The 12339-nt window shown below is 33.6% G+C and overlaps 3 protein-coding genes across 3 annotated transcripts; all 3 read left to right on the forward strand.

Annotated features, from left to right (window-relative positions):
• The first annotated feature begins 858 nt into the window (after positions 1-858).
• On the forward strand, positions 859-3068 carry LOC120113923 (probable endo-1,3(4)-beta-glucanase ARB_01444). Its single transcript, XM_039134980.1, is given in 2 exon segments — positions 859-2311; positions 2314-3068. Coding segments are annotated over 2 exon segments (2178 nt in total). The 5' UTR covers positions 859-873; the 3' UTR covers positions 3054-3068.
• Positions 3069-5943: 2875 nt separating this feature from the next.
• On the forward strand, positions 5944-8009 carry LOC120113924 (cinnamoyl-CoA reductase-like SNL6). The gene is made up of 5 exons (XM_039134982.1): positions 5944-6163; positions 6256-6428; positions 6511-6696; positions 7374-7512; positions 7675-8009. The coding sequence occupies exons 1-5, from the start codon at positions 5959-5961 to the stop codon at positions 7971-7973; spliced, it is 1002 nt and encodes a 333-aa protein (XP_038990913.1). The 5' UTR covers positions 5944-5958; the 3' UTR covers positions 7974-8009.
• A 263-nt stretch (positions 8010-8272) lies between these two features.
• LOC120113716 (probable isoprenylcysteine alpha-carbonyl methylesterase ICMEL2) lies at positions 8273-12156 on the forward strand. Its single transcript, XM_039134773.1, has 7 exons — positions 8273-8286; positions 9492-9568; positions 10215-10284; positions 10488-10568; positions 10928-11002; positions 11275-11376; positions 11470-12156. Exons 1-7 carry the CDS (start codon positions 8273-8275, stop codon positions 11609-11611), a joined length of 561 nt encoding a protein of 186 aa, XP_038990704.1. The 3' UTR covers positions 11612-12156.
• Positions 12157-12339: the final 183 nt, after the last annotated feature.

The following is a 12339-nucleotide window of genomic DNA, read 5'->3' on the forward strand; positions in this document are numbered from 1 at the left end:
GAGTCTATGAATAACATTAAATTATATTTTAATTATTTTTAAAAAATATTTTTATATGATCAATTCCTAAAAACTGGGTCTTTTATTTTGATATTTAGACAATTAAATTTATAAAGAATAATTGATAAGAAAACTTAAAAGCAAGAACCAACCTCTAACTTGTAAAAACCGTGTAGAATACACGGACAGGACGAAGCATAGCAGAGATCAAGGAATAAGTGTCTACTCCTATTCTACTCTTTCCCATTTTCCTTACCGCTTAAGCATAATGTTCCTTCCTTTGCCCTCTCATCCATGTTTATCGTCATTCAAAATGTTAGAATCAGTTTTCTTTCGTCAAAATGTGTGTACACAGTACATTATCAATAGTCTAAAAAATTTTCTGTAATGACACTAATTTTAATTTTCCTAGACTATCAGAAAAACATATAACATTTTAAAACTTAAATTCTACAATCAAATTTATATAAACTAAAATTACAGGGTTAATATATCAATAAATTTTCAATATTTTATTATTTATTTTTTCAATTGGTATTAATTTATAATATTTATTTTAGAAAATTTTATAAGAAAAATGGAAATGTTAATCCTCAACAGAAGCAAAGCAAACCCTTGTGGATAGTCTTCCCCTTAACTTGGAATCCAAATTCCAAACCAACCCGAATCATGATCTTGGTTGGGTTTGATAATATATTAGTTCAAATACATGGCCTGCAAGCCAAGTTCCTTAAACCCTTGAACATTATCAAAACAACAAGTTGTGTTTACATGTCGATCATTAGGGTTCACCGAACAAAAACAGAAACAGAAAACTAAAGGGTCAAACTACCCCCTATTTCCGCCCGCTTTCCATCAACCCTTACTTAAAATATGTTGAAAAAGCTCAAGCGACGAGTCAAGACATTAATAACCAAGCCCTTTAAAAAGCCCAAGAAACATCGTAAACCCCCAACACCAGCAGTTCCTCCTCCTCCTCCGCCGTCATCTCCGCCTATGGCTCCTCCTCAAATTCCCCCCAAAGCCCAACCTTTCCTCTTCCCCAGCGTCCAATCCTCCGTGCTCCCCGACCCTTCACGTTTCTTCTCCCCGAAGCTCCTTTCGTCCCCTCTCCCCACCAATTCTTTCTTCCAGAACTTCACTCTCAAAAATGGTGACCAACCCGAATACATCCACCCTTATCTCATCAAATCGGCCGACTCTTCCCTTTCCATCTCCTACCCATCTCAATTCCACAACCCTTCTTTCATTTACCAAATTTTCGTCCCTGATCTTACCGTCTCTGCTTCTGATAGAACCAGCCCAGCCCATGTGATCTCTTCTTACAGTGATCTCAGTGTTACTTTGGATTTCCCCTCTTCGAACCTCCGGTTCTTTCTCGTCCGAGGTAGTCCCTTTTTGACCTGCTCTGTAACGGGGAATACTGCTGTATCGATATCTACTGTTCATGCGATTCTCTCGTTTTCTTCGAATAGTTCGCTCACCAAGCATACCGTTCAGCTAAACAACGGTCAAACATGGCTTATATATACGTCTTCGTCTCTCAGTTTGAATCATGATCTTTCTTCTATCGGGTCCGGCGGGTTTTCGGGTATTATTCGGATTGCTGTGATGCCCGGTTCTGATCCGATGTATGAATCCGTCCTTGATCAGTTCAGTTCCTGCTACCCGACCTCAGGTGTCGCGGTTTTGAATAAACCGCTTTGTTTGGAATATAAATGGGAAAAGAAGGGCTGGGGTGATTTGCTTATGCTTGCACACCCGCTTCATTTTGATATTTTAGCCAGTGATGGTTGTGATGTTAAGGTATTGGAGAATCTTAAGTATAAAAGTATTGATGGGGAGCTTGTTGGTGTTGTTGGGGATTCGTGGGTGATGAAACCGCACCAGGTTTCCGTGACTTGGCATTCGATTAAAGGGGTAGACGAAGAATCGTATGCCGAGATTGTGACTGCTCTTGCTAAGGACGTTGAGGCGTTGGATTCGTCGGCTATATCAACGACATCGTCTTATTTTTACGGGAAGTTGATTGCCAGAGCAGCGAGGTTGGCGTTGATTGCTGAAGAAGTCTGCTATGTTGATGTGATTCCTGCGATAAGGAAGTTCTTGAAGGATACAATTGAGCCATGGCTGGATGGAACTTTCAATGGGAATGGTTTTCTGTATGAATCGAAATGGGGTGGCATTGTGACTAAACAAGGGTCGGCTGATTCTGGGGCGGATTTTGGTTTCGGTGTTTACAATGATCACCATTATCATATCGGTTACTTCCTTTATGGAATTGCTGTCTTGGCCAAGATCGATCCGGCTTGGGAAGGAGGTATAAGCCACAAGCTTACTCACTCATGGCTGATTTCATGAACCTAGGCAGGCGATCGAATTCGAATTATCCGCGTTTGAGGTGTTTCGATTTGTACAAATTGCATTCTTGGGCAGGAGGGTTGACTGAATTCGCGGATGGAAGGAACCAAGAAAGCACTAGTGAAGCAGTGAATGCATATTACTCTGCTGCACTAATGGGGTTAGCTTACGGTGACAGCCATCTTGTTGCGACCGGATCGACACTCATGGCATTTGAGATTCAAGCAGCACAAACTTGGTGGCATGTGAAGGAAGGAGACAATCTATACGGAGACGAATTCACAAGGGAGAACCGAGTCGTAGGAGTGTTATGGGCCAACAAGAGGGACAGTGGCCTTTGGTTTGCTCCACCTGACTGGAGAGAATGCCGACTCGGGATCCAATTGCTACCCATATTGCCTATCAGTGAGGTGCTGTTCTCCGATATCGAGTTCACCAGAGAGCTCGTGAACTGGACGTTACCGGCATTGGAAAGGGATGGCGTGGGAGAGGGATGGAAAGGGTTTGTGTATGCATTGGAAGCAATTTATGACGAAGAGAGTGCTTTGGAGAAGATAAAGAAGCTGAATGGTCATGATGATGGGAATTCACTCACAAATCTCCTGTGGTGGGTTCACAGCAGAGGCAAAGAACAGGAAATTGAACATGGTGCAGGGGGAAAATATTGCTGGTTTACCTACTACTGTGATTGATTTCATTTGTGTTATATATCTGATTTCATTTTAATAAACCTTGAAATGTTTACTTATTGCAGAAAATGATGTGTATTTCCAAACTAAAAGGATCTCTATCTACATCTATATACGAAATACATAGTTTGATTAGAAAAGCTCTGTTTTTTTTCCCTAGTTCTTAACTTTCCGATCAAGTTAATTAACCAATACATATGTGTTCATCAAGTGTGATTGCAGCATCAAATTAGTCGTTTTCAAATGGGTTAGTGGTATTATCTTCATAAAATAAACATGATTGACCTGTCCCTTACAAGACAATAATTTAACCATCTAATCACGATTAGACATCTTCCTCTGCTAGGTCTTTCCGTCAGATTCGAAATCGTGGAAGGGTTGACAAATTGAGCAGAAACGCCTGTCACATGCTCTTTTAATATCTTCTAATCGCTTGCATTCTTCTCCATCTTAACATAATCATTTTTCATTTATTCAGCATCCCTCTGAATTATTTTTTTGGCATTATTTTTATATTTTAATTTATTTCTCACTTTGTTTTTTTTTGTTGTTGAAAAAAACATAAAAATTTGCTATTAAGAAATCGTATTCTTTTAGAATTTTCTAGTTTTTCCTTTCAAATTTTATGATTGTTACAATTTTATTTTATTTTTTAAAAATAAATTAAGCATAATTAAATATAAAAAAAACACAAATTCTGAAAAAAATATAGATTCTTTAAGAATTTTTTGATATTTTAAAGGGTTTTTTTTTCTAGTTTATGAGTTTTTGCTTTTTGTTTTTCTAAGTTCTTTAAAAAGCAAAAAATGAAAAAACAATTTGATAGAAATCCAACATTTATTTTTCAAAACTCATAATATGCTTAGAATTTTCTAGATTTTTTGTCATTTTTAATGATTTTATGAATTTAAAATATAAAAATCAATAAATATAGTTTTTAATATTTTTAATTATTTTTATTTTCATGAGTTTTTTTTAATAATATGAGGTGATTATAAGTTGGTATATGTTCGCATTCTTTCTTAGTCATTAATAATATGCATACGTTTTGCAGACACAATTGTTTAAACTCAGGATCTTATGAACAACAATACTCCCATTAAACCATTATTGTCTCTAGATGTGTTATTCTATTTCTCTATATCTTAAATTTTTATAACATATGATATATATTATGATCAAATTATATAAATCTTTAATAAAAAATATTATTAAAATAGTAAGACAATGATTATTATAAAGAAGTAATTGAGAAAAAATTACACAGAAGAAGAAAAATAATAGATTAGCGGGCATGAACAACGAGGTTTTGAGATTTTATTTGTTTGTTCGACTTTACTATGTATTCAAAGCTGCAATGTTATAACTTCACACTTATTTTGGAAAATAAACTTTAATTTTTTTTAATTTAATTATTATACTTTTAGGTTTTTGATTTTTTCGTTATTTCACTGATAATATTTATCGACATTATAATTAGGCATTTATCTTCTAAAATTACTAAATGACTCTAACTTTTTTAAATCGTAGTTTCATATTTCTTTTTATTTTTCCGACAATTGAGTATCTTCTTCCAAATTATATAGATTAGAAGATGGAGAAAGAGGATACGAGCTATATATCTTGACTTCACGTAATCAAATGATGGAGCCTATAGATAAAAGTGATTTAGTATTTTATGAGTTTTGAGATTGAGGTTGAGTTTTACGAGTTTTGAAGAGATTTGAAAAAAATATAAATTAATAGAATGATATGAGACAATAAGACGAATTTATCTGTGTCTTCAATGCTCGAAGAAAATTCTGAAAAACAATTATTATAACACTGACGTGACACATATGAAACTATAAAAGTTTCACTTTTGCGAAAGAATATAAAATTAAAAAAATGATTAAAGTAAGATGGGACACATGACATCCATATAAGCAAAAAAATACTCTAAATAAAAAAAGACCACATCATCTTATTGTATATGATTTAACATTTCGAGTAACCAAAATAGAAATATTCCAAAAGTTTAGTGATCAAATTGAAATTTTTAAAGTTTAGTGAACAAAATAGAGACATAATGAAAATTGATTGATGAAAACTATAATTTACTATTTTTTACTCAAACATGTTTATAGGATAAATTATGTATTTAGTCATCCAACTATCACTTTGGTTCCATTTTGGTCACTTAACTATTTTTTTCAATATCTTAATAATGTTACGCTTTTCGTCATCCATCGTTAAAAAATAATGATGACGTGACAATTTCTTTTAATTTTTCAATGATGATGTGGAATTATCTTATGGTGATACATCATCATCACTGTTAATTTTTTAATGGTTGTTGACCAAAATAAAATCAAAACGTAAATTAACGTATGATTTTGAAAAAAAATAATAGTTGGTGACAAAACAAAACAAAAGTAATAGTTGGATGACTAAATTGATAGTTTTCCTTATTTTATCGTCCATGTTGTGAGTTTGTACTTGTTTCTGTCAATAACATTTTAAAAAAATTCAAACATATATTCTTCTCTTCTTCTTTTTAATAGAACATATATTCTCTTTTTAGGAGTATGTCATTATATCTAAGTGTTGAAAGGTTTAATTTTTTAAATTTTAAAAAAATGCTATTCTCCATTGGAGGCCCGTCCATACCTAATTCAGACGAGGATTATCCTCATCTGTGAAACTTGGCAATGCAATGGAAACCCTAGTGTGAATCTTGCATGTGAAGTAGCTCGGAAAATAGTGAAACCTGAAAGTCCAAATAAATATTTGATCCATCGTTCTGACTGCACTTACTTACCACCCTCGTGACTCTATCTAATCTTCTCCACCTACCCTACAACACTTGCCTACTTCTCATATAAAATCCTCAGTGCCTTATCAGAGAGACAACTTGAAGAATCAGAAAATGAAGATGGAAGTAGAGGTGGCAATACCACCACCCATTCCAGGAAAGCAGCAAAAGTGTGTTGGGAATGTATTTAGTTGTAGTTCTATTGCAGGAGAAAAGAAGCTCATATGTGTTACAAGTGGCAACTCTTACTTAGGTTCTTCCATTGTCAAGGAGCTACTGTCTCATGGTTACCTTGTTCGAGTCACTGTTCAACACCAAGGCAAGTTATTTAAACCCTATTAATCTTCAATCTTGAATAACACAGGCTTCTAAAAACCAGTTTTTGACATTGAATTGCTGTTCTATGAGCAGTGGAATTGGGAGAACTGAAAGATCTGATAGGGGAAGAAGAGTTCAACCTATTGGAGAGTGTGGTTTTAACCAAGATGGGAGATTTACAAAGCCTTTGTGATGCTTTTAGAGGCTGCCATGCTGTTTTTCATACGTCTTCCTTCATTGATCCACATGGGATCTCTGGTTATTCAGTAAGTTCATCTTCCTTCATTTTTAGATGGTAGCAAGCAGTAAACATTTTTGTTCTGCGATGATTTGGGTTGATTATTGAAGGAACAGATGGTGTTTGTTGAGACTGAAGTGGCGAGAACTGTTGTGGAAGCTTGTGCAAGGGCAGCCTACGTAAAGAGATGTGTCTTCACTTCTTCTCTAATAGCATCCATTTGGAGGAACGGAAACATGGATGGGGTTATTGAAGAGAGTTGTTGGAGCAGTGAAGAATTTTGCAGAGAAAATAAGGTATTTTGTTTGTCATTGGAAAAACTACTTGTTCATAGGATTCAGATTGCGGTCTCAATTGTTTCGCACCCACGTTGGTTATTTAGGTATAAGGACTAAGAATGATTAGAGATAGTGATTCAGATTGCGGATTCAAATATTTTTATAAATTTAATTTGTTTTTTTTAATCTGAATAATTTATAAATTTAAATAGTAAAATTATTATTTGTTGTATATTTGGAGCAAATATAGATAGAGACCTTTGGATATCCATTGTCTGAATTCGCATTACTTATGCGAATATGAATTACAGATTTGAACATCTGAATTACAAAATAAAATATATATTTGTTTCTAAGAAGATATGAGCCTTAATCATCAATCTTTTTAATAGATTTAGATTCATATTTATATGAATTCAGATATTTGATAAATGATTTAAAATTTAAAAGTTTAATTTCTTACAAATTTAGATAATCTAAAAATAAAATATACCCAACCCAAGTATGACTAACATGGACAAAATTAAATGGTTTTAGGGTTAAAAAATCCCCCAACTGTTTTGAAAAAAATGAATTAATTCTACATCCACATAAAATCTGAATATCATAAAGCAGAAGATGGCATATTCTTATGTTTTCAAGTTTCAGCGTACAAATACATATCGACGACGTTGTTTAATTGTTGTGGACCACAGCTTTGGTTTGCATTGGGTAAGACCAAGGCCGAGAAGGTAGCTTGGATGAAAGCAAAGGAATTAAAAGTAAACCTGGTTACTGTCTGCCCGGGTCTTCTCATGGCTCCCACCTTTCCAAATGCTTTACCATACCTCAAAGGTACACAAAAACTTAATACTACTTTTTTAAAATATTAGTATCTGACAATCATATTATCCGAATACAATCTTCTAAATACATGGAAATCGAGAAAAATAAAAGACATTTGTGTCGGAAGTTGGATATCTATCCGAGGTATAAGCGGTTAAATTTGGTATGCAGGTGGGCAGACGATGTTACAGCAAGGCTGCTTAGCAATTGCAGAGGTGAAGAAGGTGGCCAAAGCTCATGTGAAGGTGTACGAAGGCATGGATTACGGAGCATGTGGGCGATATTTTTGCTTTGATGGAGTAGTGAGAAGATTGGAAGAGGCCATTGAACTTGAAAATGGGCTAAAGATAGCAGGTCTTTTGTTGGGAGATGTAGTGTTATCAGATGAAGAAATTCCAATCAAAATTAGCAATTCAAAGCTTGCCGCTCTCTTAGACAAGGCCTCTCAACGGGTGTCTTGTAGTGGTTGAAACCTCGATGTTGTAACATTTTGTTGGGGGGTTGTTTCGCCACTTATAGTGAAATATCCAATTCATCATTTACATTTGCATCGCGTAGAATTACGGGGATGAAATCAGAATTAAATATGAGTAAAAGTCAAAGTATTAGACATTTTAAATATAATATGTATTTAAATTCAAAATTCTATTTAAACTCAAAATTCAAAAGAAGCCTATTTATCTAATATTTTTTTATGTCGAATAAGCATTTTTATTTTTATTTTTTGCATTTCCTTTAGTCATGTTAGGGTTTGATTTTGGGGTTACAAATGGTTAGTTCGAGGTTTGCTTGCGGTAAGGATGAACACATGAATTTATATTAAGAATAAATTTATAAAATTTCATAATATAAAATTATATCTTTAGTTTCGTTTCGATCACTCAATTTAAAATATACCCAAAGTTACGTTTTAGTTATGTTTTGATCACTTGTTATTAAAAAATAGTAATGATGCTAACATGTCAACATAAGATAATATCACATTATCATTGAAAAAAATTATTATGTCAACAATAGAATCAAAATTATAGTTGATTGATTAAATATATAATTTATCCTAAGATATAAAAAATGAAATTATATGAAAATTTTACGCGAGATTCTTCTATCCATCATGATTACGCGGCTTACCTTCATTCTCCTCCGATATCTCGGGTATATAATATATTATTTATTATTATTTTTATCTGCGAATTTCAATTGCATTCTTCTTTGTTCCATTAAAACGTTTGATTTTATAGTTCAGTTTTTCGAGGAAGTGGCACTTTATGAGAATCGAGTTAGTTTTTTTCTTTAGTTTAATATTTGAGAATATAGGCTGTCTTTGGTTGCGTAGACAATTGAAGGAAAGAAGAGAAGCAAAGTGAATTACCATCATTTTTCTGAATGGTTGCTTGGGAGTTTTGAGAAAGTAGGTTGGGTTCCAACGAAGGATCTACGAGCCTATTAGGTTAGACTAATTTTTACCCACTTTATGATTTAATGGAAATGTTGTTATCATTCTGAACCTTGTTCTGCCATATTTGAGCTTGTCCTCAAATTTGTTTGCTGCATGTGTTTTTTTTTTATGTTGGTACTTTTAAACATGTTACTCGACTCTGGTGTGAATTGTATATAAATATGTGCCTGACATAAGTATGTTTAATTTTTGTTAAGCTTTTTCATGCATGTTGAGGGTCATTAGAGGGTCTTATCAAACATATGAGTTGAACACAGATATTAGACTTGGATACTTCTAGAAGATGAAGAGTTTGAGCAAGGTATATTTTTAGAGAGAGAATTAATGAACAACAAAAATAATCCACTTTTTAGCTTTTTCATATATATATATATACATGTAAAATAGACTTTCAGAGATAGAACCAGTGGACAACAAAAATAATTCAACACACATATATGTATATATATATGTTATTGTCCATAAACTTATTTTTTATTGCTTTCAATTTTATTAATATATATTGATTTAATCATACATTTGCATTCAGGGTAGGCTACCGATGGTACACAAGATTAGTTGCTCTTGCATGTTATGCTTTGCTTCTTATGCCTGGTTTTCTTCGAGGTATCTTCTATATTATTGGTTGATTATATTTTCTGCACAAACTTGCAAACTTGTTATTAAGAATCGTTTACTTCTCTTTTTACATGAAAATAGTAGGTTCTGGTTAAAGTGAAAGTTGAACAAGAGGTTGCTCTTGTAAATCTTCAAAGAAGCAAAAAAAAGGTAAATATAAAAATGAGGAAAAGGGAAATGGAAATGGACATCAAGGTGTTAGAAACTTGGTATATTTCTCATAGATTTATTTTTCTTTGTTTAAACTTGTGGCATGTCTTATATATGTTTCTAGATCTTTTTGAATGTTCTGTGACCAATTGACATCATTGGCTCAGCTGTAACACTACCCCTATGTGTCTTGGTTCTCCCTCTAATTCAATTCATGGGGGACAACTATTAGTGTGTGATGGGAGTTCCTGTCATGGTTGTGAAGATTGTCATCATACAGCTGTTTGCTTGGGAATAAACGAAAACTTCACTACGCTTTTGCAGTTTAGAGATGGTTATATTTTTGATATTGTGATCATACAGCTGTTTGCATGGGGGAATAAATTATAGATCTTTGCTATGCTGTTTGCTATGCCAGAAGCAGTTATATTTGTAGATTGTTTTCAAATATCTTACTTAAAGATTACTTGTTGATCTTCTACAATTACATATTATTATTTTTTCTCGAGTCAAGTGCGACGGAGTATTATTTATGGAAATCAACCAAGGAATAGGTATGTGAATATGTGACACAAGTACTTATGGAGTTGGGCCAACAGCCATGTATTTTGTTGGTAGAATGTTGGTCTCTTCATTCTAGTGACCAAGGGATCAAACCTGGAACATCAAATGACAAGTAGTTATATTCTATGACTTGCTTGTCACAGCTTATAAATTAAAGCTACTATTTTTTTCTCCTTTGATGACGATTTGACAGATTGAATTTATACTTGCCAACAAATATTAATGGCCCTAAGCCAGTTGTGGTATTTGTGAATGGTGGAGCCTGGATAATTGGGTGAGTGACGTGAGATTTCTGCATGGTGAATCTGTCACATTTTAATATATGAATGTGGATTAAATATGAACTACATATTATAGCCTTAAAGTTCCTTAATATTTCATTAGGGGTTCTACATCTGGTTGTCTATTCTTGTAGTGGTCTGTTCTTAGGAATTAGATAATCATATATTGAAATATTATATGAGGTCTATATAAACCTAAAGAAAGTTTAAGGCTGAAATTGCTCATTCAGTGGGCTTGAATGATCAGTGTATCGATCACTTCCATATCTAGTTGACCATTAAATATTTACTGAAAGTATATAACTTCGTTCGTTTTTATAATGTTAAGTTTCTGAACTTTTCTTCTGTTTAGGTATAAGGCTTGGGGCTCACTTGTGGGACTCCAGTTGGCAGAAAGAGATATCATTGTAGCATGTATTGATTACAGGTATTAGTTTGGTTGATGCCATGACATGGTGTTCTGTTCACTTTTGCCAACAATGCATCCTGCGTGTGAAATATTCTAAGAGTCGAATTAAGTACTTGTAATATCGTTAATGAAATACCATACAGGAACTTTATTAATTGACTCTATGTTCCATACAATTTACCTCCTCCGTTATTAATTGACTCACATATTGTCATAAAACTTTATTATATTTATGAGGCCTCTTTCTTTTCTTCTACCAATAACTGGCTTTTCTTGATATTTGTATGCAGGAACTTCCCCCAGGGAACCATCAGTGACAAGGTGAAAGATGCATCTCAAGGGGTCTCATTTGTCTGCAATCTCATTGGCAGATATGGAGTTGATCCTAATAGGTGACTGACAAACTGACTGCTTTCTTTGATTTTGAATGTCTCTCATATATCCATAGTATCTCAATTTACACTGTTATTGGTTATTTTGAATATAATCTATTTAATGGGGCAGTCAGCGGGGGCACATATTTCTGCTCGTGTTCTTTTGGAGCAGGCAATCAAAGAATCTAGAGGAGAAAACACCACCTGGAGTGTCTCCCAAATCAAAGCTTATTTTGGTTTATCTGGAGGGTAAACTTTTATCTGTTTTTAATTATGAGTCTTGGATAAGATATGTTGAATATGCAGAAAGCTGTACTTTCCATTGTTTTGGGCTTAATGAGTACACTTAAGCAACAAGATTAATGCTCTACAAGGATCTTTATACAAGACTATCAAGTTCATATTGCTATATGAATTTTAGACATTTTTAATACGTTATGTATGATAAAAATGATCATGTCCTAATAATGAAGAAGCAACATGCTACTTTTTCCATTTCTTATGTAGGGTGCATGACTGTCTCATTGAAGTGGCTATAGAACATTAATGCTTCAGATAAAATCCAGCTGAAAGACGTTTAGCTATATTTTTTCGTGAAAATTGTTGTCAGTTTTTTTGAAATTGATTATCTTGAATCACAGCTTTTGTTTTGTTTTGTTGGTTGGTTTTAAGTACACGGTGTGCAAATAATGCTCTTCTTAGTTTCCATGTGTTTTTTCATTGTAGGACTTTATCTTTTGGATCATAGTTTTCACCCTTTCTGATTTTCCTAGAAGAATTTTTGCAAGACAGTATCGCTGAAGTTTGTTTCGTTTGCACCATGCTTCTCTTTTTTTACCTCCCATTTTCCCCCTAAATTTTATATCCCTTTCCAGTTTGCCTTTGTTGTGTTATTTTATGAAGACATTCTATGATGCATCTGAAAGAAATTTACCTTGGTTACCACACTGTAACTTCTTCCTTCTAAATGAGAGAAACATC

This window comes from Hibiscus syriacus, unplaced genomic scaffold, assembly GCF_006381635.1.
Source record: "Hibiscus syriacus cultivar Baekdansim isolate YM2019G1 unplaced genomic scaffold, ASM638163v2 tig00110213_pilon, whole genome shotgun sequence".
Taxonomy (NCBI): Eukaryota; Viridiplantae; Streptophyta; class Magnoliopsida; order Malvales; family Malvaceae; genus Hibiscus; species Hibiscus syriacus.

Excerpts from the sequence above, each read along its gene's own strand:
- LOC120113924 (XM_039134982.1), top strand. The coding sequence starts at position 5,959 with ATGAAGATGGAAGTAGAGGTGGCAATACCACCACCCATTCCAGGAAAG. Across the intron at positions 6,697-7,373 it reads AATTTTGCAGAGAAAATAAG|CTTTGGTTTGCATTGGGTAA; the intron begins GTATTTTGTTTG and ends TGTGGACCACAG. Across the intron at positions 7,513-7,674 it reads TGCTTTACCATACCTCAAAG|GTGGGCAGACGATGTTACAG; the intron begins GTACACAAAAAC and ends TTTGGTATGCAG.
- LOC120113716 (XM_039134773.1), top strand. Across the intron at positions 10,569-10,927 it reads GGTGGAGCCTGGATAATTGG|GTATAAGGCTTGGGGCTCAC; the intron begins GTGAGTGACGTG and ends TCTTCTGTTTAG. Across the intron at positions 11,377-11,469 it reads TATGGAGTTGATCCTAATAG|AATCTATTTAATGGGGCAGT; the intron begins GTGACTGACAAA and ends TATTTTGAATAT.